At 45.1% G+C, this 24696-nt stretch overlaps 2 protein-coding genes across 2 annotated transcripts in view; one reads left to right on the forward strand and one right to left on the reverse strand.

The window, feature by feature from the left end:
• SLC22A3 (solute carrier family 22 member 3) overlaps nt 1-23673 on the forward strand; it is a 93126-nt gene extending 69453 nt beyond the window's left edge. Inside the window, exons 6-11 of the mRNA XM_042940229.1 lie at nt 5411-5508; nt 5628-5842; nt 14806-14914; nt 15673-15785; nt 19290-19389; nt 22102-23673. Coding sequence (XP_042796163.1) covers nt 5411-5508; nt 5628-5842; nt 14806-14914; nt 15673-15785; nt 19290-19389; nt 22102-22162 — 696 coding nt within the window. The 3' untranslated portion in view covers nt 22163-23673. The remainder of the gene's footprint in view (nt 1-5410; nt 5509-5627; nt 5843-14805; nt 14915-15672; nt 15786-19289; nt 19390-22101) is intronic.
• A 598-nt stretch (nt 23674-24271) lies between these two features.
• Nucleotides 24272-24696, reverse strand: part of PLG (plasminogen) — a 43712-nt gene continuing 43287 nt past the window's right edge. Inside the window, exon 19 of the mRNA XM_042940228.1 lies at nt 24272-24684. Within this exon, the coding sequence (XP_042796162.1) occupies nt 24523-24684 (162 nt within the window). The 3' untranslated portion in view covers nt 24272-24522. The remainder of the gene's footprint in view (nt 24685-24696) is intronic.

Below are 24696 nucleotides of genomic sequence, written 5' to 3' on the forward strand. Positions count from 1 at the left end.
ATACTGCATTTAGTCTCTCAAGGTCTTTGGACACCCAGAAAGTGGGTCGTCTTTCAGAATATCTGCGTCACTATGGAGAACATGTCAGTAAATCAAAAACCAGCTGGATTTACTCTTAAATTGGCAAAATGCTCACTTGCTTGGAAGTACTATTAATCCCTTCCTTCACTGGACAGGGAAGATTGGTTTTATGGTCTTGATTACCTTCGGTTTTATCCATACTGCATGTTCTTTTGGTAGAGGGTACGTATTAGGCATTAAACTTGTGCTTTGGGAAAGCAGGGATCATGTGACTGCTTGATTCTAAATCTTAAGAATTTGAAACTAAGATGAACACTGAATATTTTTACTAAGTTGGAATACAAAAGCAATTATTTTTAACTAGTTAACAGAGAATTATTTTGCCTAAAATATTCAATTATTAATGCCAAAGCATTGTTCTGCCCTGAATTCTCCAGATAATCCTGCTTTTGGCAACGAGTTACAGAAACCAACTTACATGGGCTTAGACAGGAAGCCCATTTCCTGGCTTGTGTATCTGGAATTCTAGAGTTACAGCCCCGTTCAGGATTGGCTAGACCTGGGTCTCAACAGTCCCATCAAGCCATGGTTTCCTTCCTCTCTACTCTGCTGCCTGGGTGGCTTTATCTTTACACTGGTTCCCTCCTGGGTATAGCATGGCTGCTAAGATCTGTTTGAGCCCACCATTTTCTCACTAATTTCCTGAGAATCCAGAAAGAAGATTCCTTCAGGAGCCTCTGACTTAAGGTCAGTGAAGGACTTTCTGGAGGTCTTTTCTCATTGGTTCAAATTGGGTCACATGGCCATTTCTCATTGGTTCAGATTGGGTCACGTGCCCAGTCCCTTGTACAGAGGATGAAATTACCCTTCGGTAATCAGGTCTGCCCTACAACTGGAAACAGAATCATCTCCCCTGAGAACACAAATGGATGAAGGGGGGGGTGGGGTGGGGGCAGTGGAAGTTCCATTAAGAAAGAGAAAGGGAGATTGACACTGAGTCAACAGTAAAAAACGTACATTAGGGTCTAATTTAAATCTGTTACTTTAAAGGGTAGCTATATATTTTTTCTTTTTAGGAAAGTACTCTAGGTTTAAATTTTAATTTTAAGAGAATATTTGTAACAAAAAGGAAGAGAGTAAAAACCGCTACAATCTCACTACCCCGTAAGAACTATTAACGAGTGATACAAGTGTATTTTTAAATAATAAAATATTCTACTCTGTATTCTGTAGACACAGTACAGTCTAATGGTTAGCAGTATACAGTCTTAGATGTCACCCTGCTATCTGTGTGTCCTCACTGAGTAAGCTACTTATCTTTCCTGTGCCTCAACTTCTTCTCTGTGATACATATAAGAATAGTATCTATAAGTTACTCTGGCAGTAACCCTGGAGCTCAGAGATCAACAATCTACAGCCTGCGGGCCAGACCTGGCTTGCTGCCTGTTTTCATAAACAAAGTTTTACTGGAATCCAGTCACGGTCATCTGTTTGTGTTTCCATCTATGGCTGCTTTCACACTACAAAGGGAAGGTTAAGTCGTTCCGACAGAGACTATATATAGCGCACAGAACCAAAGGTATTTCTGATCTGGCCCTTTGCAGAAAAAGTTTGCCAACCTCTGGGTCAGACCATCAGACTTCTATTGTCTTGTCAAAATCTCACATGTCATAGTTCTGTGGTCATGCAGTAACTTAACCAGCCTAGAGATACGATCAAGAAAAAGTGACATCTGCAGAGCTTACACAAAGGCGAGCGATGATGCGAAGTTATTTTATCAGCTAGAAATAGTTAAGAACCGCGAGTAATTGAAAAATCTACCAAGGTGTTTAAATGCCAAATTATCTATCTGAATTGACCAGAGATCTTAAAATACGTGATACATGATTTCCCTTGAACTCTGGCGTGTTGACACTGGGACATGAACGAAAGTGAATTTGTATGGAGTCACAGCTACAGGGAGAAAATAAGACTGAAGAGCAAATGAAAGAGAACCCATAACAAGTCGCTGCAGATGTTGCCGTAGAAAAGAAAAGATTGTCGCCCCCTGTGTGCTCTGGGTGAACAGTGGTGGAGATGTGTGGATGGGAAGGGCTCCCCTGAGCAAAGGGAATAGTCTGAATGGGCACAGTGAAGCCGACCCAAGCCTGAGGCTCGGAAGAGCCATAAGGGAAGAGAAAAGCATCACTGGAATAAGTGATACATCCGTGGAGGAACACCGCCCTCACCTTATGGGTCGTTTTGGTCTTGAATTTAAAGATCCTCAAGATCTAAATTATTTTAGTCACGTCCAACTTTTCCAAAAAATAGTGTCTTAACTAAAGGCCGTTAGATTCTTGGCCAAATGTGTAATGTCCTTCTCTAAAAATGAAGTGACCATCAACTACAAAGAACTTTTCTAGAACAAAAAGCTTTCCATACATTCAGCAGTGCAGTGTGAGGATTAAGAATAAAGGATCTCCATCAACTGCCTGACTTCAAATCCTGGCTCAACCACCTTCCATTTAATCTTTAATGCCCTAAGGCTTGTTTTTTTTTTTTTGAATTTATTTACAAAACAGGATTGATAAAAAGGACTAACTTTAGAGAGTTTTGATGATAATCAAGTGAAATAATCCCCATGGAAAATAGCCCAGAATCTAACAAATACTACATGCTCCTTTGAAGTGAACCGTTTTGATGTGGACAAGATAGTTGTGGAAAACATTTGATAACCAACCATATAATGATATATTGTTGTAATATACTAAGTTCTTCCACTTTGGGTATTCCTGCTTTATTTTTGGACCAGGAAAAGCGAAGATAGATTTTTAGAACCCTTTACTGGCATCTTAGCATTTAGAAGAGCAGATCAGGGAACATTTTAATAAGCACGCTATTAGTTGAGAGTATAGGTCAACTTGCTGCTGAAACAGAGACCCAAAAAATAGAATGAGAAAGGAAGGAAGGAGCAAAGGAAAGGAGGGAGGGAGGGAGGGAAGAAGGAAGGAAGGAGGAAAAGAAGGAGGGAAGGAGGGAGGAAGGGAGGGAGGAAGGAAGTAAGGAGGGAGGGAGGGAGGAAAGGAGGGAGGAAGGAAGGAAGGAGGGAGGGAAGAGGGAGAGAGGAAGGAAGGAAGGAAGGAAGGAAGGAAGGAAGGAGAAAGGAAAGAGGGAGGGAGGAAAGGAGGGAGGGAGGAAAGGAAGGGAGGGAGGGAGGGAGGGATGGAGGGAGGAAGGAAGTAAGAAGGGAGGGAGGAGGGAGGGAGGATGAAGGGAAGGAGGGAGGAAGGAAGGAGGGAGGGAAGGAGGGAGGAGGGAAGGAAGGGAGGGAGGGAGGAAGGAAGGAACAAAGGAGGGAGGGAAGGAGGGAGGAAGGAAGGGAGGGAGGGAGGGATGGAGAGAGGAAGGAAGTAAGAAGGGAGGGAGGAGGGAGGGAGGATGAAGGGAAGGAGGGAGGAAGGAAGGAGGGAGGGAAGGAAGGAAGTGAGGGAGGGAGGAAGGAAGGAACAAAGGGGGGAGGGAAGGAGGGAGGAAGGAAGGAACTAACGAACGAAGGAGGGAGGGAAGGAGAGAGGAAGGAGGGAGGGAAGAGAAGCGTCTTTAACATGCCCACCCAGAGGTAAGCAGGCCCAGCAGCGGAAGACAGCTCTGCTCCATGAGGGCCTCCAGGACCCAGGTTCCAGTTACCTTGTTTGTCCACTGTCAACTGCAGTAGGTTGTATCGTAGAAGCTGGTTCACTAGTATCTTCTCCTTCTATCCCTTAGGAGAGGGAAGGCAGTGAAGGAAGAGCAAAGCCATCCTTTTCAAAGGATTGTATGTAGAGCTTAATTAAATACCTGGCTTCTATTCGCACGTCATTGCCAAGATTTTAGTCAAATGGCCACCCACAGTTGAAAAAGAGGCTAGAAAATGTGACTCTAGCTAGGCAGCCATGTGCCCAACTAAAATTCAGCGGATTCTGTTATCAATAGGGAGGAGGAAAGAATGGACGTGGAATCCATTAACCGTCTTCCACGGGTATTGTCATGGAAACTAGTGTTGTTTCCCTGAGCTATGACACTATTGATTGTAAAACCCATCATTTTATGCACCATTAAGTAAGAAAAAACATTCTATTAAACATATTGTTTTCTTGTTAGCTCAGTTGTAGGACCCATCCCAATTTAAGAGGTGTTAAAATGTGAAAAACTTGTGTCTCAGTATAGAAGAAATACAGTATTGGAAAGACTGAGGAAGAGAAAGTGATCCAAAGACATTCATTTTTGCAGTGTGTGTGTGTGTGTGTGTGTGTGTGTGTGTGTGTGACTTTCCTTAGAGCAAGCCTTGACAGGAGATATCAAACTTTGTTTTAGCCATCAAGTGTAATGCTCGACTAGGTGACTAACAAAGTACGATCCGTGTGAGCGTGCTCTAAGTCAAATTCCTGTGACTGCTGGCAGAGAGACTTTTGTCTCAAAGTCTTGGGGGAAATTTTGCCTAAATCTCCACTCAGTCTTGACCGGATGTGGAGTTGAGTAAGAAGATGGTAGGGGTCCTGTCTTTCCTAGCCGGGGCTCTCCCTTAGTAGGACAAAGACTGAGGGCAGTATTCCGAGGGAACAGGCATGGCCTGGGCACTTGGCTTCTGGCTTCACACTCAGTCATCACCCAAACGTTGGTTGACCGGCCACTTTGCTTGGTGCTACAACACGGTCCGTGCCCTCCTGGAGCTCCAGAGCTCAGGGAGGGAGAAAGAGAAGTAGACGTGCAGGTGAGTAAAGGCACAGATCGGAGCAGCCGTGGTGACCCAGGGTCTGCCGTTCAGCTTTGTTTCCCTTACAGTACCTTATACATGGTAGGCAAACAGCAGTATGTGTTTAATGCAATTCAAGAAAAGACCCAACTTCTTGGACGGCCGAGTAGAGACGAGCTGAATTTTCCTGGCTCCAAAAGATGCTGGATTCCAGGAAACGGATGGAAGCAAATTGATCTCTTTGGTGCGGTGCTTGCTCTTGAACTCGCTAGTATTTGGTGTGTGAACATCAGGTTGATATTCAACAAAGAAACACTCGTTTGGATCCCCCCCTGCTTTTGCCACTTTCACGTTTATTTTCTCCAGTTTCATAAATGCACAAATGTGTTTTACTTTAAAACACCCCGTTTTTCCTTGTTTAGTCAGATTAGAATTCAGTACTGCTGATATGTGCTTGAGTGTCAGTGTGGCAACCACATCTTGGTGAAATCAACCTTTTAACAAAGCGAGGGAATCAAAAGTCTTCATTCTCAGGTTTTCAGATGTAGGAAGTGGAAAGACCCTGGTCAGTTCAGTCAAATCATTTGACTCGGTGGCTTTGAACCTGGTCAGTGAAAATCTATAATGTGCAGGTGTTTCTTGCTGTATTTGCTACTGAAATCTGCTTCTCTCATATAGATCACTGTTACAGATGAGGAAGTTAGTAACCCATCCTTTTTAGATCTGGTGAGGACTCCCCAAATGAGGAAGTGCACACTTATTCTTATGTTTGCTTGGTAAGTCTGACTTGTGATGAGCTCAAAACCTTGTATCGAATTTACGACGCGTCCCCTTGTGCAGGTCAGGCTGAAGTTATGTCTTACTTGCTCTCCGTTGTCTCTCAATGTCGCCCCAGGTTCACAAGTGCCGTGGTTTATCAAGGACTCGTCATGCGCCTGGGGATTATAGGAGGCAACCTGTATATCGACTTCTTCATCTCGGGAGTTGTGGAGTTGCCTGCAGCCCTCTTGATCTTACTGACCATTGAGCGTTTTGGACGCCGCCTTCCCTTTGCGGGAAGCAACATGGTGGCAGGCGTGGCCTGCCTTGTCACCGCATTCTTACCAGAAGGTAATGGGCCCCTGAATCTGTTGGGCACTCAAGGCCTTGAAGTAGTCTTAAATCAAAATAATCAAGAATGGGGAGCCTCTTGTCCTCAGAAAACATATCACTGCATCAAAATCTTAGCACCAGGCAAGCTGTAGTGATGGCACTCGATTTTCTGCTTAATCAGCGTAACGAGTTTGAGTGTAGCGGTTGGTTCCATAGACTTTTCTGTTTTCTCCACTTCAGGTGCATTTATGGATGAAATAGGTGTGCAAAATCTAGCTTGTAGCCATGTAACTTGCTTTTGATCGCCTTTATTTGACTTATTTTCATGATATCGCCGACCATGTTTTGCATATTTCCTGAGCTTCTGCCATATCACTGGCCCCATGCAAAGCACCAGGGTTACAAAAGGAGCAAGGAAGACATTTCTGACTTCCAAAGGTTCACAACCTAGTAAGAGATATAGATACCTTATTTTTGAAATTTTTTTCTTACAAGTTTTTATTCATATTCCAGTTAGTTAACGTACAGTGTAATAATCGCTCCAAGGGTAGAATTTAGTGATTTATCACTTACATGCAACACCCAGTGCTCGTCACAACAAGTGCACTCCTGGGGCGCTTGGGTGGCTCAGTCAGTAGAGCATCCGACTTCAGCTCATGTCATGATCTCGCAGTTTGTGGGTTCGAGCCCCACATTGAGCTCTGTGCTGACAGCTCGGAGCCTGGAGTCCATTTTGGATTCTGTGTCTCCTTCTCTCTCTGCCCCTCCCCTGCTCACGCTCTCTCTCTCTCTCTCTCTCTCTTAAAAATAAACTTAAAAATTAAAAAAAAAATTTTAAAAAGCAAATGCCCTCCCTAATACCCATCACCCATTGAATCCATCCAACCACCTGCCTACCTCCCCTCCGGCAACCCTCATATTGTTCTCTGTAGTTAAGAGTCTGTTTGTTCTTTGCCTCTCTTTCCCCCCACGTTCACATCTTACATTTCTTAAATTGCACATGAGTGAAATCATGTGGTTTTTGTCTTTCTGACTGGCTGATTTCATTTAGCATAATACTCTCTAGCTCCTTCCACATGGTTGCATTTAAAATCGCAAGATTTCATTCTTTTTATGACTGGTAGTATCTCATTGCATATCTATACGATATGTTCTTTATCCATTCATCATCAGTCAATGGACATTTGGGGTCTTTCCATAACTTGGCTCTTGTTGATAATGCTGCTGTAAACACCGAGGTGCATGTTGGAATATAGACACTTTAATGCTTTCACAACTCACTATAATACATGAAATAATGGAATTATTTACAGTTGACCTTTGACACAACGGTGGGGGCGCTGACTCCCTGCATGGTTGAAAATCTGAATATGACTTTTGACTCCCCTGAAACTTAACTGCTAATAGCCTTCTGTTGACCGGAAGCCTTACCAACAACAAAACAGTCAGTTAACACATATTTTGTATGCTATATGTGTTATATTCTGTATTCGTACAATCAAGTAAGCTAGAAAAAAGAAAATGTTATTAAGAAACTCATAAGGAAAAGAAAATACAGTTACAGTACAGCACTGTGAAAAGTGTCTGCTTGTGGGTGGACCCACGCAGTTTAAACCTGTTGCTCCAGAGCCAACAATACAAGATTTAGAAAAATAAATCTCTCTGAAGGCTCTGACTGATTAAAAAAATAGACGCAAGCAGTGATATGCATGGAGTAGTCAGGAAAAGCTTCCGGAGGCGAGAACTCGGCACATACGAAGGAAAAGAAACGTACTGGACAGGGGCACCTGGCTCGCTCAGTCAGAAGAGCATGCGACTCTTGACCGCAGGGTCACGAGTTCATACACATTGGGTGTAGAGATTACTAAAAAAATAAATAAGCTTAAAAAAAGAAGAGAAAGGAAAGGTAGTGGACAGAAGGGAAGGGTAGTAGAGATTGTCCACAGTAGGGCAGAGCTCTCAGAAGTATGAGCCATCTTCGGGAGTCCTGGGACCACACGTTCTCTGTTATTGCTGGAACATGCACGAAAAGGGGCCGAGGATACCTGCCACCAGCAGTGACTGGCCTCCCTGGCCGTGCCAGGAACTTGGGCATGGTCCTGCGAGCTTCCTGCTCGCTGCATCAGGTTGCATCTCTCCAGTGAGGAGAGAGATGCCGAGAGCAGGAGTTAAGGTTGTGGCAGGCGGCCCGGGGGACACAGGGTGATTTCAGGGAGAAGCCAGAGTTCGTGGGGGGGCCCGAGACCAGTGCACGCTGAGGAGGTGGCGGGTGACCCCAAGTGCACCGTTAACACAACCCACGTTATCTCTGCCACAGGACACAGCAGACGCAGGACAGGGAAGCTTTTCAAAGCCCCACGGAGTGCGTAGGAATTAGAGCAAGTTGGTTCTTTCCATGTTCCGGGGTATGTGGGGTGGGGGATACTGAGAGGGCTGATTCTCTGGGAGCCCTTTTGTCGGCCCCAAAGAGTCTGTCTTTTCTTTTGAGAATCACTTGAGGGTCAAGAAAGAAGCTCCAGTATTGTGGAAGTGAAAATAGACATTTACAGATGAGTTTGTTAATTGTATGAAGGTTTATGAAGTCCCCAAACCCTATTTAAATAAATTACAGAAATGCCCCCCTTCAGACTAGAAAATTAAGATGTAAAGTCTTCTGGGGCGCCTGGGTGGCTCAGTCGGTTAAGCGTCTGACTTTGGCTCAGGTCGTGATCTCACAGCTGGTGAGTTCAAGCTCCGTGTCGGGCTGTGTGCTGACAGCTCGGAGCCTGGAGCCTGCTTTGGATTCTGTGTCTCCCTCTCTCTGCCCTCCCCCACTCACATTCTGTCTCTCTCTGTCTCTTAAAAATAAACAGACATTAAAAAAAAATTTTTTTAAAGATGTAAAGTCTTCCGATTGGAATGGTTGATGATAAACAGAACTGTTTATTTATACTGATCTCATTTTTGATGAGTCTACCAGATTCCTAGGGCTATAGTAACAAAGCACCACATCCCGGGTGGCTTGAAACAACAGAAATGTATTCTCTCACAGTCTCGGACACTGGAAATCTGAAATCCCAGTGTGGGCAGGCCCACACTCTCTCTGAAGGCTCTGGGTGAGAATCCTTCCCTGCCTCCTCCTAATTTCCGGCAGTTGCCAGGAATCTTGGGTGTTGCTTGACATCATTCCAATGTCCACCTCCACCCTCGTATGACTTTCTCTTCTTTATGTCATCTGCAAAGATCCATATAGAAATACAGTCACATTCTAGGTTCTGGGTAGACATGAACTCTAGGGGACACTATTCAACCCACTACACTGGATTCAAGCATTCTAACAGCTGAGGAATCTGTATAACTCATATTGGTCAATACATGTCTATTTAGTATCTTTTTTTTAAATGTTTATTTATTTCTGAGACAGAGAGAGACAGAGCATGAGTGGCAGAGGGGCAGAGAGAGAGGGAGACACAGAATCCAAAGCAGGCTTCAGGCTCCGAGCTGTCAGCACAGAGCCCGACACGGGGCTCAAACTCACAGACCGTGAGATCATGACCTGAGCCTAAGCCGGATGCTCAACCGACTGAGCCACCCAGACGCCCCTATTTAGTACCTATTAATTGCCACCACTAAATTAGGAGTGGGAACAGAGCCTGAACAAGATAGACGTAGCTCTTATCCTTGTGAACAATGCACAATTGAACTAGAAGGGGGACGAATGGGGAACATTGGAGACCTCACTGTTGTTTCCCTTTTTGACACTGTATCATTTTGGATTTAGTTCCCTAGAGCGAAGTCTTCTGTCCTCATCGCACATGGAATAGGAATTAAGTATTTATTGCATATGAAATTAGGAAGGTGTGGAGAAAGGTTAATGACTTACAGGTGGCCCATCATTTCGTGATACAATCTTTCCCTGGAAAATTCTCTCTGGCCCCGGACTGATTGGGCTCATTTTGATGGTGCTGCATCCCGCACGATCTCAGAAAGCATTCTAAGCCATATGTCCACACCAACGTTGGAGGAACTAAATGTGTGGGAACGGAGCTATTTTGTAGAGAACACTCATAAATTGAAAACTATAAGGCAAAGAATAGACTTTTCTGTCTGGTCTGATCCGTCTTATTTTGAAGACATAATTTCCCAATTTCAGCCTTAGAATTGTTCTCATCAGGACTGAAAAACGATTGCTTTTATTCTGGACACATCTGATGTGTACATTCACAGATTCAGCTGCTTTTATAAAAGCCTACATCGGCCATGATTGACAAGAATAGGTTCAAGCCCCAATGCTCCTTGTGAGCACCAAATTTTAACAGAGGTTCCTCGCTGGAGTTGGCAGCCCTAACTTCTACTTAAGGGAGGTTTTGGACCTGGTTACTTGGGCTGCTGGATTAACATTAGAAAGACTCTTCCTCTCAGTCGTACTTGACGTCATGAACAGGAGGAGGGCCCCTGCACTGAATGCTGATTAGCCTTTTAGAGGAATCAGCTCTAAAATTATCTCTTAGAGAACAATTTAACTGGCTTTGCCTCCACTGAGCACAACTTTTCATGGTCTAAAGAATGACATTCTAGAAAAAGAAAGTCTTTCTGGCTGTCTCTTCACTTAAGGCACTCTGCTTTTGACCCAAATTTCTGAACTCTAATTGAAGTCTGAGAACTAGGTTTTCTTTATCCGTAGCTGTCTGCATCTTTCATTTGGGTTTGTTTAGGATGGGTACAAACCTAGCCCTTTTGGTAAGTAGTCTTTTTGAAAGGAGAATTCTGCCTTTTATTTCTCTTGAAGTGAGGAGTAAGCCAATACATCTTAATTTACATATCTCTATTACAAATTTTCACTACCGTTTTATTTCAGAACTCCAAGCAGATGGTACAGAGATGTAAAATAGTGTTCATTTAAAATCCTGCATATCCTTTCTTCAAAAATTGAGGCATTATTCTCAGTAATCTCCAGTCCCTTGACCAAATAAACGTCTATTCAGAGGGACCATCTTTCTCTGTGTTCTCAGGACTCCACGGAGCCTAGTTCCAGCGTCACCCCTCATTTTTAAGTTGTCTTGTGTGTTTTCTTGTCACTGTTCCTGAAAGGTGCCTGTTGCCTCTCTGAGACGAACTTCGAGTATTCCTGCGATGGATGATCAGAAGTTTCTGTTTGCATCCGTAACATCCACACATCATTTACACTTCCTGACAAATCGCTTTCACTTCACTTTTAAGTTCACGAACAGTGCAGTGCCCTTGGGACTTCTGTTTCATTACACGTTTCACCGAAATCTCTAGCTCGGGGTGGTTAGATAGTGGCCTCTGCTGCTCGGAACGAACTGAGAGTCTTTCGGGGTAAAGTCAGCATGTAGGAGAAACCATGTCTCCCCAAGGGTGGCCGCTTGACAGCATTTTCTCAACATACCGCTGAATTGACTTGTTATCTGTCTGTATTCACTGAGCTAACCACGTGTTGCGTGTGTGTGCGTGTGTGTGTGTGTGTGTTCGGTTTCCTGGGTTTCGTGTGGTTCTTTCTGGCAAACGGTGATAGCCTCACTCGTAAACTTAAATTGTCATGAAAGTTATCAGCGGGACTCACTTGTAGAGTAGTCTTGATTCAGTAGGAAAAAAACCCCTCTAACTTAAGAATTTAACCTGGATAATCAAGTCATTTCCACGGTAGCCGGCGACATTCTTTGCAGCCCGAGAACAGCGAGAGGTTGCCCGGTCGGGCTGGGACCCAGGGAATCTGGGCAAGGGCTCCCACTTTCCGTTCCCTGGCCCCTGGCGCTGTACCACCTGCTCATTGAAGGCTGGGGTGGCATGCATTTCCTAGTCCCCCTCTCTGGCCTTCATGAAGAGGCAAGGCCTAAATAAAACACATGTTTACCACTGCTCTGTGCCAGGGCACATGGCAGCCCAGCACATCAGCACAATCCTGATACTCCTCACCCCCTGATGTAACTGTTAGCGTGAGAGCTACAGGTGTCCTCATCTGGGAAAAACGTCAAGTACACCAGGACGTCCTCGGCCAGTTTGCGGTCAAAATGTAGTAACCCGGAGCCTCCCAGCAGTGATCTGGACTCTTAAACCGTCTTTCTCTGTGCTTGCCGTCCTAGGCAATGGTTTTATTTGGTCGGTTTTAGCTTTGTTGTTGTTGCTGTTGTCGTTGACTATTCTTGTAGAGAAGACCAGTAAATCTACCAAGCTCAATTCTTTTCTTTCATCCTCCGCCTCCACACCTGCTTTTCTACTAAAAAAATCATGTGCTCGGGCATGAGCATTAATCCTTCTAGGAGACAAGAGGACCATTTAGTACTGAGTGAGCATGAGAAGAATTTCATTTTCAAAGATGGAGGTCAGGATGTCCTTAGCTTTGCTTGGGAGAACAGATATGTGCTTGTCCATCAGTCACATATCTCAGACCCATGTCCACTAAGGACGGATGGCATAAGTCGCACAACTCTTTGTGTGTGTGTGTGTGTGTGTGTGTGTGTGTGAATCTTGCTAATCATTCTTTTTTTAACATTTTTAAAATTTATATCCAAGTTAGTTAGCATATAGTGCAACAATGATTTCAGGAGTAGATTCCTTAGTGCCCCTGATCCATTTAGCCCATCCCCCCTCCCACACCCCCTCTAGTAACCCTCTATTTGTCCTCCATATTTAAGAGTCTCTTATGTTTTGTCCCCCTCCCTGTTTTTATATTATTTTTGCTTCCCTTCCCTTATGTTCATCTGTTTTGTCTCTTAAAGTCCTCATATGAGTGAGGTCATACAATATTTGTCTTTCTCTGACTTATTAATTTCACTTATAATATAATACCCTCTAGTTCCATCCACATAGCTGCAGATGGCAAGATTTCATTCTTTTTGATTGCCAAGTAATACTCCATTGTGTGTGTGTGTGTGTGTGTGTGTGTGTGTGTGTGTGTGTGTGTGTGTATGCCACATTTTCTTTCTCCATTTATCCATTGATGGACATTTGGGCTCTTTCCATACTTTGGTTATTGTTGATAGTGCTGCTATAAACATGGGGGTGCATGTGCCCCTTCAAAACAGCATACCTGTATCCTTTGGATAAATACCTAGTGGTGCAATTATTGGGTCATAGGGTAGTTCTATTTTTAATTTTTTGAGGAACCTCTATACTGTTTTCCAAAGCGGCTGCACCAGTTTGCATTCCCACCAACAGTGCAAAAGAGATCCTCTATCTCCGCATCCTCGTCAACATCTGTTGTTGCCTGAGTTGTTAACATTAGCCATTCTGACAGGTGTCAGGTGGTATCTCATTGTGGTTTTGATTTGTATTTCCCTGATGATGAGTGATGTTGAGCATTTTTTCATGTGTCAGTTGGCCATCTGGATGTCTTCTTTGGAGAAGTGTCTATTCATGTCTCTTGCCCATTTCTTCACTGGATTATTTGTTTTTTGGGATGTTGAATTTGATAAGTTCTTTATAGATTTTAGGTACTAACCTTTTACCTGATATGTCATTTGCAAGTATCTTCTCCCATTCCGTCAGTTGCCCTTAAGTTTTACTGATTGTTTCCTTCTCTGTGCAGAAGCTTTTTATTTTTTGAGTTCCCAATAGTTCATTTTTGCTTTTGTTTCCCTTGCCTCTGGAGATGGGTTGAGTAAGAAGTTGCTGCGGCCAAGGTCAAAGAGGTTTTTTTCCTGCTTTCTCCTCGAGGATTTTGATGGCTTCCTGTCTTACGTTTAGGTCTTTCATCCATTTTGAGTTTATTTTTGTATCTGGTGTAAGAAAGTGGCTCAGGTTCATTTTTCTGCGTGTCGTTGTCCAGTTTTCCCAGCACCATTTGCTGAAGAGACTGTCTTTATTCCATTGGATATTCTTTCTTGCTTTGTCAAAGATTAGTTGGCCATACATTTGTGGGTCCATTTCTGGGTTCTCTATTCTGTTCCATTGATCTGAGTGTCTGTTTTTGTGCAACTCTTAAGAAATTTAGAGCACTGACTTTTTAGGGCAAAGATGGTTTACTCCCTCTTCTCTTAAAACTCAAAAGAAATAAAACATTTAATGAAGAACTTTGAGCTTTTTCTCCTAGTTACTTTGGAGGATAGGAGAATTTCCTCATATAACCAGTGCAGCCCCTAGAACAGTTCATTTTTAAATGAATGAACCAACTGATTTTTAAGAATCTGGCCTCTTCTAGATGATTTCTTGGGGAAGTAGCAAGATTGGGGATGGGGAAGACAATAAGAAACATACACCCTACCAACAACACAAGGCATAGATCTTCCCTTCCGAAGGTTCCAGTCCCCAAGCCTTTGCTACCCTCTAGAAAGCAACATTGGCTTCACATCCAGATTCTTTCTGGCCTGCTTGGAGCAGGTGTTCTGTGTGTTATCACTAAGAGGTGGGAACAGAGAGAGGGCAAATGGGCAATAGGCTGTGGTAACGGTTCTCAAGGGCCCAAGTGAAGACCACCTTCCAGAAGGCCAGAGCACGCAGGCCCTCTAGGATGGCAGTGCCGGGAACACTGTTTTCAATACAGTGGCTGATGAACAAATGGTTCTTGAATTGTATTTCCATCATCTAACCCTGCTCAGAAAGGCAACTAGCACACTAAATATGAGCTATCATCCTGGTGGTTGTTGCTGCTAAAATTTGGTTACAATATGGGGCACCTGGGTGGCTTAGCCGGTTAGGCGTCCAACTTCCACTCAGGTCATGGTCTCACAGTTCGGGAGTTCGAGCCCCGCATCGGGCTCTGGGCTGACAGCTCAGAGCCTGGAGCCTGTTTTGGATTCTGTGTCTCCCTCTTTCTCTGCCCCTCCCCTGCTCATGCTCTGTCTCTCTCTCTCTCTCTCTCAAAAATAAATAAACACTTAAAAATAAATTTGGCTACAATATTAGAAGATATCTGTCATTTGTGCTTAAAATTAGCAAAGACTTAGGGCTGGGAGAACACTAAACAAATGCCTTTTGTTGTTTTGTGATATTTCATTGAAAGCAAACCCCTAACTCTGCCCTTCCACATTTTCTGTTTTCAGGAATACCGTGGTTGAGAACCACAGTGGCTACCCTGGGAAGACTAGGGATTACCATGGCCTTTGAAATTGTTTATTTGGTAAATTCAGAATTGTACCCAACAACATTACGGTAATTCCAACCTACATGTCCTGGTTTCTCCTAAGTGATTCTGCAGCCAAATGTTTTCACCTAAAACCCATGAAACAGTTTTCTTAACTTGATGATATATTAGCCCGGGCTGGAGGCAGCCAGTAAAGAAGATCCACTTTGAGCTATAGCTGCTTTCTGCATTGCTACCTTCCGCATCTCTTGACAGAAACATTTCTCATATCAGTATCTTTATACACAGCGGTGGTTTTGTGGGATCAGAAAATCTGGGTAGCGTACTTGCTTAGAGGTGGGTCAAAACTGTGCTCGTCGGCATCACCCCGTTTAAAGGCTACGGCCTCTGTTCTGACCACATTCCACGTCTGGCAGCTGTGAGTGATTGAGGAAGGACAGAGTGAAACAGCGTGCGTGGGCTGCACGTTGGCCTCCTTTCCTGGGGGAGTATTCACAGGCCTTCCTTACTGTCAAGTGAGGGTGCCGAGGTGATCCCTGAGCACTGCGGCGTGGGCTGGGCGGTGAGCCTCCGGTGAGAGAATGATTTCCACCGGCGCTGTAGACCGCCTCGCTCTCCGGTGACTCGGCGTTTGCCCGGATGTGAAATGGGGCAGAATGGAAACGGCGTGCTTCGAAATAGGAGAGGAGGTCGTGGTTCTCAAAGTCGAAAGCTACAGAAACAGAAAATATTACTAAGATTGCTTTGTTGCCTGTGTATCTGAACGTTTCCCTTATCCTGACTACATTAAATATTTTTGTCTCTAAAACAATGTTTTACTCTACAGAAACTTCGGAGTTTCTCTCTGCTCGGGTTTATGTGATTTTGGGGGAATCATAGCCCCATTTCTGCTCTTCCGGCTGGCGGCCATTTGGTTAGAACTACCTCTTATCATCTTTGGTAAGAACTCCTTTCATACGTGATTCCTAAATGCTTTCATCTATATTCTTTGTATTTCATCTATAGTGATTACTAGATTTGCTATTAATGAGATCATTCAATTTTTTTATGACAATTGCTTGAGTTTTGAGTGGCCAAACCGATTATAGTTCTATGGGAAACCTAAATGATTTTAATTTATTTTATATAAAAGTGTCGTGATGAGCCATTAGCTTTCTTTGCTTAAGTTCTGAGTTACATTCCAGTACTACAAAACTCTTGAAATTGGGGGACCACATGACTAATTTTCAGGGGACCAATTTGGACCTTCCGGCTGTTTCGGAATAAGCCTACAAACTAATTAGATTTTTAAATGTTCGATACCTATTAGATATCGTATCTTCGTTTGCTCTGACGTGAAGCAGGCTGTGCGTGGAACCCCTTGCCCATGTACTGTAAGCTCTGCGATGGCTCTCAAGTTCATGCCCTCCTTCCAACTCCAGTTTCCGCAGGCCTCCTGAGGGGCCAGAAGCAAGGCATAGGGGCTGGGGGCTTAGGGTGATTCAGTCCAGTGCTTCTCAAGTGTTGTGCTCACCTTTCTGCCTGTGTCTCGTCCCTGCCTCTACTCTCTTCAGCAAGAAAGCACACAGGCTGGCCCCCTTCCCACCTACCTTCCCTCCACCTCCACGTCCTCACTCCTGGTAGAGACTGTGTTCTACTTTGTGCTCAGCAGTTTAACTTGCAATGAAAATATTGAGTCCGTGGAGACATACATCCTGAATGATGCAAAATCCCTAACAGTGCTCGCTAGCTAGGGGCAGGAAAGCTCCTAACCGCGTGACAGCACCCAATTCAAGAAAAGATTACTGCAAATTATTTCATGGGGTCTGATGAACAAGCCCAGTGTTGACTCTGTGGCCAGCATGAAAAAGCAGAGAGTGCCTCTGTTCAACCAAGACCAAATGGTCTGGGCTGGGGGTGGGGCGGCAGTCGTTCAAGGTCTGGGCCTGGCTTGCAGCCAAGCGCTGGGAAAGCCGGCCCTGATGCTGTCCTGTCCCCCCTTCCTGCCGAGTCTGGCTGGGGAGAGAGCCACACTTCCTTCCAAACCATCAGTCACAGCACAGTGTGCTAAACACTGAAAGCAGAGGGCGCGGGCAGGCGAGCGCAGGGTAGGGACACCTGACCCGCTGGAGTGGAGGAGGAAGGAGGAGTGCATAGCTGAGATCGGAGAGGAGTAGAAATTACCTACGTGGGAAGCGTGGGCCTGGGCTCCAGGCAGTGGAAGGCCTAGCGGCCAAGGGTGAAGCTGTTGTCTGGGAAGCGGGGAAGTCAAAAGCAGACGCCAGATGTGGGGGGTTGGGGGCGCGGGGAAGGGAGGGGACGCTGGGTGGCAGGCTGGACCAGATCACAGTCATGAAGGGTAGTCCTGGTCCCGCAAAGGTTTGCTCTTTATCCAAACAGCAGTGGAAGCTAGGAGATCTAAGCTGGGATTGACAGTGTTAGGTTTACATATTAGAAGCAGGACTCTGATGTGCAAATGGGTTGGAGGGAGGCCGTGCTGGTGGGGAGCCAGTTCCTCAGGGAAGGGATCATGCCTGGTGGCTGGGGGTTAAGGCCATGACACCAGGAGCACTGGGCGCAGAGATTCGAGAAATACGTTAGTAGTAAAACTGGCAAGGGGGCACCTGGGTGGCTCAGTCGGTTATGTGTCTGACTCTTGGTTTGGGGTCAGGTCGTGATCTTATGGTTTGTGAGTTCAAGCCCCACATCGGGCTCTGTGCTGACAGTACAGAGCCTGCTTGGGATTCTCTCCCCCTCTCTCTCTGCCCCTCCTCTACTCGTGCTCTCTCCCTCTCTCTTTCTCTCTCATGATAAATAAACTTAAAAAGAAAGTAAAACTGGCAAGAGGGGTGACTGAGTGGGCTCCCTGGAGGGGCTCCCCAGAGGCAAAGGGAGGGGGGAAGACCGAGCTCCTGGCTGGGAAAAGCGGAGACAGCCAGGCCCTCGTTGAGTGAATGCCAGAGGAGCTGGCCCACGGGACACCAAGGAACCTGTCTGGGTGTGGGTCGCAGCAAATGCCTGCAAGAAAGCCAGTAGCCTTTGGGGCGTGAGAAGAAGCGTGGCCCGGTGACAGAGATCGGGAGGCCATCTGAGTGTAGATAACCACTGACATGGGAGGGTCTGAGACCCCCACCCCAGGAATGGGACCAGGTGAGAGGAAAGGAGAGGGCCCGGGCAAGGCAGAGCCCTGATGAGCGACAAAGCGTCTTGGGTGGCAAAGGGCCTGGAGGCCTCAAGGAGAGGAGGAGGGATGCGAGAGGGATGAAGAGGCCAGAGAGAAGCGGGGCCAGGGGAGGGCAGCAGCTTCACCAGCGGCCGGTGCTGCCGTGGGGCCCGACCAGTGGGCAAGGTGGGTCCGGAGCACGCAGGGCGGACCCCACAGAGAGCGGGCGGGGGGGTGGAGGGGGGCACAGGATGCCAGCCAGCACCCACCTGCCAAGGCCACCGGTGAAGTTTTCAGGGATTTTTGAGCCCAGGGGTTAGCATAGCCATTGTTCAAACTTCCCTGTATCAAATCTATTAAAAACAGAGGAGATAATTACTCAAACCCCATCACTTCCTAGTTCACGTACATTTCCCTACTCTCTGTGTTCTTCGGGCCACTTTGGTCTGTCGTGTCCTTATGGGGGAGACGCGACATCACACGTTGTCACCGCCCCTCCCTTCCCACCGCCTGGATCCATGATATCGTGGTAGGACCTAGAGATGCCCGCGGTGAGGGTACTCACACCACGGAAATCCGCAGACGCTGCAAGTCGGCGCTGTATCTTCGGGAGGGCCGGTTGCTAAACATTCACCGGCATATCCATAGGACGTGAAGAGATGTGGAAAATAGGGGAGGATGGTGTTTCAAGAATTTCAGCTCTAAAGAACAGGAAAGGTGGGGACAGCAACTGGAGGATGACGCGAGGTTGGGAGAAGGGTCCCGAAAGAGGAGAGGCTGGCATAGGGTCCGTGCCCCCACCAGCCCGTTGCAGACACTGGAGCCAGAGGGTTCGGCGCACAGTGAGAAGCCCAGAAAGACTCCAAGAGATGCCCATTGGGCCGAAGTGGGGACGAGTCCAACCGTGTAATGTGACCCAGTAAGGAAGGGGAGGGAGAGGAACCGGTAAAGCACTTGGTGGGTAAAAGGAAGCTGAGAGGAGTCCTGTGAGAAGCAGGAGGTGAGGTCTTCTCTCTCACTTAGGCGCCCGGTAAGTAACAGTGAAGTGAGCGAATGAACAGGTGTTTGCAAGAGTCCCGGGACGGTGGGACCGCGCAGGGTCCAAGGAAGGAAGAGAACGTTTCGAAGGGTGGCAAAAGAGAACCGGAGAGCTGGGTGGGTAACCAGAGGGCTGCTGCCAGTAAGGGCTGGTTGAGGTTAGTTGGTTAGCTGGTTAAGGTTAAGCTCCAGGGTGAGCAGGGAGGGAGGCCACGGGCCAGCTGTGCGTTCCTCGTGTGCTGTCGCCTTTCTTTATTCCGTAGGTATCCTGGCATCTGTCTGCGGCGGGCTCGTGATGCTGTTGCCTGAAACCAAGGGTATCGCCTTGCCAGAAACAGTGGACGATGTAGAAAAACTTGGCAGGTATCGTATGAAATTCAGTGCACCTTAAATAAAAGCAGCGTTTCAAACTACTAAGGGAAAAAAGGGTGTGGAGAAAATTGAACTCTCATGGGGGGAAATAATATCAATCTGTCATCTCACGTCCTAAGCAGAAGATTCAAAGTTGATTTGGAAGATTAATATAAAAAAAAGCAAAACTCTGAAAGAATGTATATTATTTTTAAGATGTGGTTATGAAGAGGGAAACATTGCTAAGGTGTTAAAACTCAGAAAAAAAAATCTAAAGGAAGAGAATGGGTCATTTGGCAAAGCAGAAATAAATGTGCATCAGTAGGAAACTGATCGTGAGAATGATAATATATTCATGGTATGGCTTACTATATAGAGATGAAAAGAATTGAGATATATCTGTGTGGAATGACACAGTAAGATCTTCAAGATTGATTACAAAGTGAAAAGTTGCTGAACAATGTGTTTCAGTATTTATTATTTTTTTTTTAATTTTTTTAACGTTTATTTATTTTTGAGACAGAGAGAGACAGAGCATGAACGGGGGAGGGTCAGAGAGAGGGAGACACAGAATCCGAAACAGGCTCCGGGCTCCGAGCTGTCAGCACAGAGCCCGACGCGGGGCTCGAACTCACGAACTGTGAGATCATGACCTGAGCCGAAGTCGGCCGCTTAACCGACTGAGCCACCCAGGCGCCCCTGTTTCAGTATTTATTAAAAAATAAAACCAATAGCGAATTCTCTCTGGAGCTAGATGAGAAGACAGAAGATGGAAAGAGAGAGAAAGAGATAATGGATGGATGGATGGATGGATGGATGGGTGGATGGGTGGATGGATAAAAATAGATCAATAGAAGATGGAGAAGGAGAAAGAGAGATTAAGTTTTGAAGAAGGCCGTCTAACTGGTGTGTAGGGCAAGTATCTAACCGATACACAAACATGAAGAGTTATATCAAGAAAAATTCACACTACACAAATTCTTTCTAATTTCCTCTGCTGGAAATGTTTCATAATAAAAAGAGGAAGAGAGGATATGAAATATTAGAGTAAAATATTAGAATAGTAAAATATTAGTAAATTAGTAAAATTACTAATTAGTAAATTACTAATTACATTAGTAAAATTAGTAATTTACTAATTAGTAAATTAGTAAAATATTAGAATAAAAGATCTAATATAGTAATGTAGACCCTCTTGGGATAGCAATGAATTGGGAAGAAGACTTCACTTTTACACTCTGTAGACTTTTGTTTTTACATGTTTTATTTATTTTTGAGGACAAATAGAGACAGAGCACAAGTGGGGGAGGGGCAGAGAGAGAGGGAGACACAGAATCCGAAGCGGGCTCCGGGCTCCGAGCTGTCAGCACAGAGCCCGACGCGGGGCTCGAACTCACAAACTGTGAGATCATGACCTGAGCCAAAGTCAGACGCCCAACTGACTGAGCCACCCAGGAGCCCCATACACTCTGTAGACTTTTGCATTATTTGATTAATTTTCTCATTACAACACATGGCCTTGTATTATTTGCATAGTCAAAAAACAATTTAACTGCTGATTTTTAAAAGAAAACCAGTCTTCTAAATAACGGCCTGGAAATTAAGTATGTGGCTCTCTCAACTTAAAAAAAAAATTTGCATCAAAAATATTTATAAGAAGACTGAAGTGTTAATAACCTCATGGCAGTTCTTTTCCTCACTTGTAGATTAGGAAGAGATTAGAAGGCGGCATTTTTTAAGTACCAGTGTGATGGATGGTTTCACACATGCCATTTCATTTAATACTCAAAATGATTTTATGCAATTCCAGTTCTTATCCTCACTCATTTCAGTACTAGGAGATCTATGCTTAGAAAGGTTCACAGCTTTGGGGCACCTGGGTGGCTCAGTCGGTTAAGCGTCCGACTTTGGCTCAGGTCAGCAACCATTGCTAAGTGTCTCCTGAGCATGTTACCAAACCTCTACAACTTACACAATGATTTCATTGGATTTTATCGCCCTGTTTCTTGATGCTATTTTGAAACAGAAGATTGATTCGTCATCTCAGAACTTTCCTAAGGAAAGCTCATCAGTGTGTGTAAAATAAAACCATCAGCTCATATCGCGGTAACTGACTTATAACAGTCAGAGAACAGGTGGGCATTTGCCTCGGGAAGTAATCCAAACAGATTCTTACACTTGTTTGGAAATGAAGTGATGGTAATGACTTACTTCTCACCCAAAAGCTCCACCTATTTTTCACCCTTAGAGCAATGATACCTGAAATTTGGAGTGAGGTCGAAGATTCTCTTTGAGATACTGCCATTTTGCAAATCAAAATTAAGAAATTTATAAAAGGTGTTAAACTGTGTGAAATCCTCTTGAGCCTGATGCCATCGTAAGGCCCCGCTTTATCCAAAAGAGAGAAACATTTTGCTAACGGTGTCTTTCTAGACAATTGCTTGGTTTGTATCCGAGTTCAGGGACCAGGTCAGGGTGGGTGGCGTCCTAGTCCTGTCACATAAAGAACTTACATGCAGATTAACCCTGCCTAGGGTCTGAAAGCAGGTTTTAAAGAATGAGCCTGGTGACAGTTTTTTTGTCACCTTTGAATTGGGCTTTTATGCGATGTTACACGTCCGTGTGTTTGATCAAAACCAGCTATAATGTTGAGCAAGAAAACTTTGTTGTAGCTTGTTGTATAATAGTTCATAAGGACTTTCTCTTCTCTCCTTGTTTTGTTAGTCCATATTCCTACAAATGTGGCAGGAGAAAGAAAACCCAAGTTTGCAGCTCGCACCTTTGACGCCCCCCTGCCAAAGACAGAAGGAAGGGGCTCTCTAGGTCGATGTCTCTCAAGGAACCGATGTGCCTTGCACACACGTGTGTGTTGTCCATTTTAGCCACATTATGCCGCGCGGCTCCAAGCGTTCGTCATGCTGTACAAAGACATTCAAACTGCCCAGGGTATTTTTATATGATGTCGGATGAATTAGGATTTACGGCGCTCGGGAACTTTCTGGGCGCAGAGTATGCGGCTGGTTTAGCAAAGAGCCTGTTGCACATACAGCGCCCCCCCCCCCGCCCCAGTTTTTGTCTAAAGTTGGGGCAGCGGGTCTGACCCAGTTATAGAGGGACGAGAGAAACCTTCACCAAGTTCTCACGACTGCTTGCTCCATCAAAGATGAAGGACGTGCAAACCAGGGATCGGGGAAAAGTGTCCAGAGTGGGTTCATCAAATCTGATCGACGAATGAAAGCTCCGAGCTGAGCGTTCTGAAGATTCCAGGGAGGATGAAGATTTGGAGATCCTGCCTGTGAAGAGACTGAATCTGAGGCCCCTGGGCCACGTGGTACTGAGGCTTTCCTTTCTCTTCTTGTTTTGCCCAGTGGAAGCCACTGTAGCATCTGGGCCCGCGGGCGTGCTCGGGCCTTGTTCCGTGATCATGAACAAATCTGCTGTACAATTTGAGGATTTGACCCTATTGTTTTCTTAAATCAGATTTGGGCCTCAGAAGATAGAGCCCCGTACTCAGTTCAGTATTGAGCAAAATCCATGGATTCCGACTTCATGGGTCTTAAGATTTTAATCTTGAAGGGATATTTATCTTATATCTTGTGAGTCCAGTTCTACGATGCCGCCCATGGTCAAGGGTGAAAACCATGGACTGTTCTCATTCAACCTTGACACGTTTAACCTGTCTTGGGAAGCAGCTTACATTTTAATTTAAAAGTAAGGTCAATTTATATCCATGTTTAAAAGAATTGGGAGAAGCTTTAGAAGTGATGTCATAGACACTAATAAGGGATTTGATCTTTCTTTTTTTGTTAGTGAGACTTTTGAAATGCGGAGCTTAAATACATATCTGTTACCTTTTCCTGCTGTTCTGCTTCGTATGTTATATTCGTGGTATTTCCGATTCAGTATGTATCTTATGCAGAAGTTTTTCATGAGTTATTTTGTGTGGACAGACAAAACGAGCACCGAGGAGAATCTTGCCAACGAAGAAGACAATTCTCTGTGAACACATGACAATAGGTACGGGGTGTGGGCTAATTGTAAAATAAGTTTTGTAATCCTCCAGCACAACAGGACTGAATATGAATGTTTTACTTTCCCGTGAAATAAACACTGCTCTTTGGGGACTTCATGCTGCCGTCACCCTGTACTCGTCCACACTCGCAGTTTCGCTGTTTTCGCGCTTCTCTATGCTGGAAGATGACTATTCCTGCCTCGATACTCTCACCTTCGAATTGCATCTTGGGTTGCTGTTTTGGTTCCGGTCACAATAAAAAAGTGTTTAATTGTCAAGAACAATCAAGGTTTGTTCTCGGTCTTCCTTTTGCACACGCGTCACCGGAAAACACCGTTCCCGCGTGACAGGACAGGCTGTCTGGGCAGACAATTAGCGATGGAAATTAAGTGCTCTACCTTCAGTCTGCGGTCGTGGATCTTGGTACCATTCCTAGATTCAAATGTAACCCAGAATAGCACGCAGGCTCCCTACGGAGCCTGTATTGTATTGTATTACACTGCCATTGCCCGGTTCCCTTCACCGTGCACAAGTCTCCGCCCGGTGTCCGCTGTGCTCAGCTAACGTCAAGTTGTCAGTAACAGATTTCATCCCCAAGAATAGAATTTGTTCTCATGACTCCCCATACATGCTGCAGCTTTGAAAACATCCATCGCGGTGCCAGAAATAAAGACGTGTGTCAAACCGTCTTTTATAGACATGATAAACATATGGGCGGCTTACTAGGACTTCTCTGCTCTCTTCTCTATGATCTTACAGGCTTCTTTGTCCTTTACGCAACGACTCCTTATGAGAAAGAGAGAGATCACCTAAGTGCGGCAGTCACACTATTTAAAATGGGTAGGATAAACGAAGAACAAGAAAACAATGAAGCTCAAAAAAGTTAAAGGAAGTACAGAGTTTATTTTCAACAAATGTTATAAATGTGTTACTTTTTTTATTACAGAATCCAGCAGTCCACGGACAGGAACAATTTATCCACGATAATACTAAAAAATGTTGAGGTTTAGCAGCGGGTGGTGTAAGTACAGTGTGTTGGTCTGATTACTGTCAATCATTTCTGAGCGTGCTCAATTCCCCACCCGCGGTCCAGCTTCTAGATGTGCTGACGCCTCGCTCTGTCTCCCATCCAATTAATTGTTTCTCATTATCCCTTCAATCCAAGGAACAAACCTTGAAACACGAACATAGACACCGGGCTTATTGGGGCGGGCACAGCCAAGACCCCAAGAAGTGACTCCTTGTAAAATGTACTTGTCCTTCTCGAAGCAGACCAGAGGCCCTCCGCTGTCACCCTGGGCAGAGAG

This window comes from Panthera leo, chromosome B2 (assembly GCF_018350215.1).
Source record: "Panthera leo isolate Ple1 chromosome B2, P.leo_Ple1_pat1.1, whole genome shotgun sequence".
Taxonomy (NCBI): domain Eukaryota; kingdom Metazoa; phylum Chordata; class Mammalia; order Carnivora; family Felidae; genus Panthera; species Panthera leo.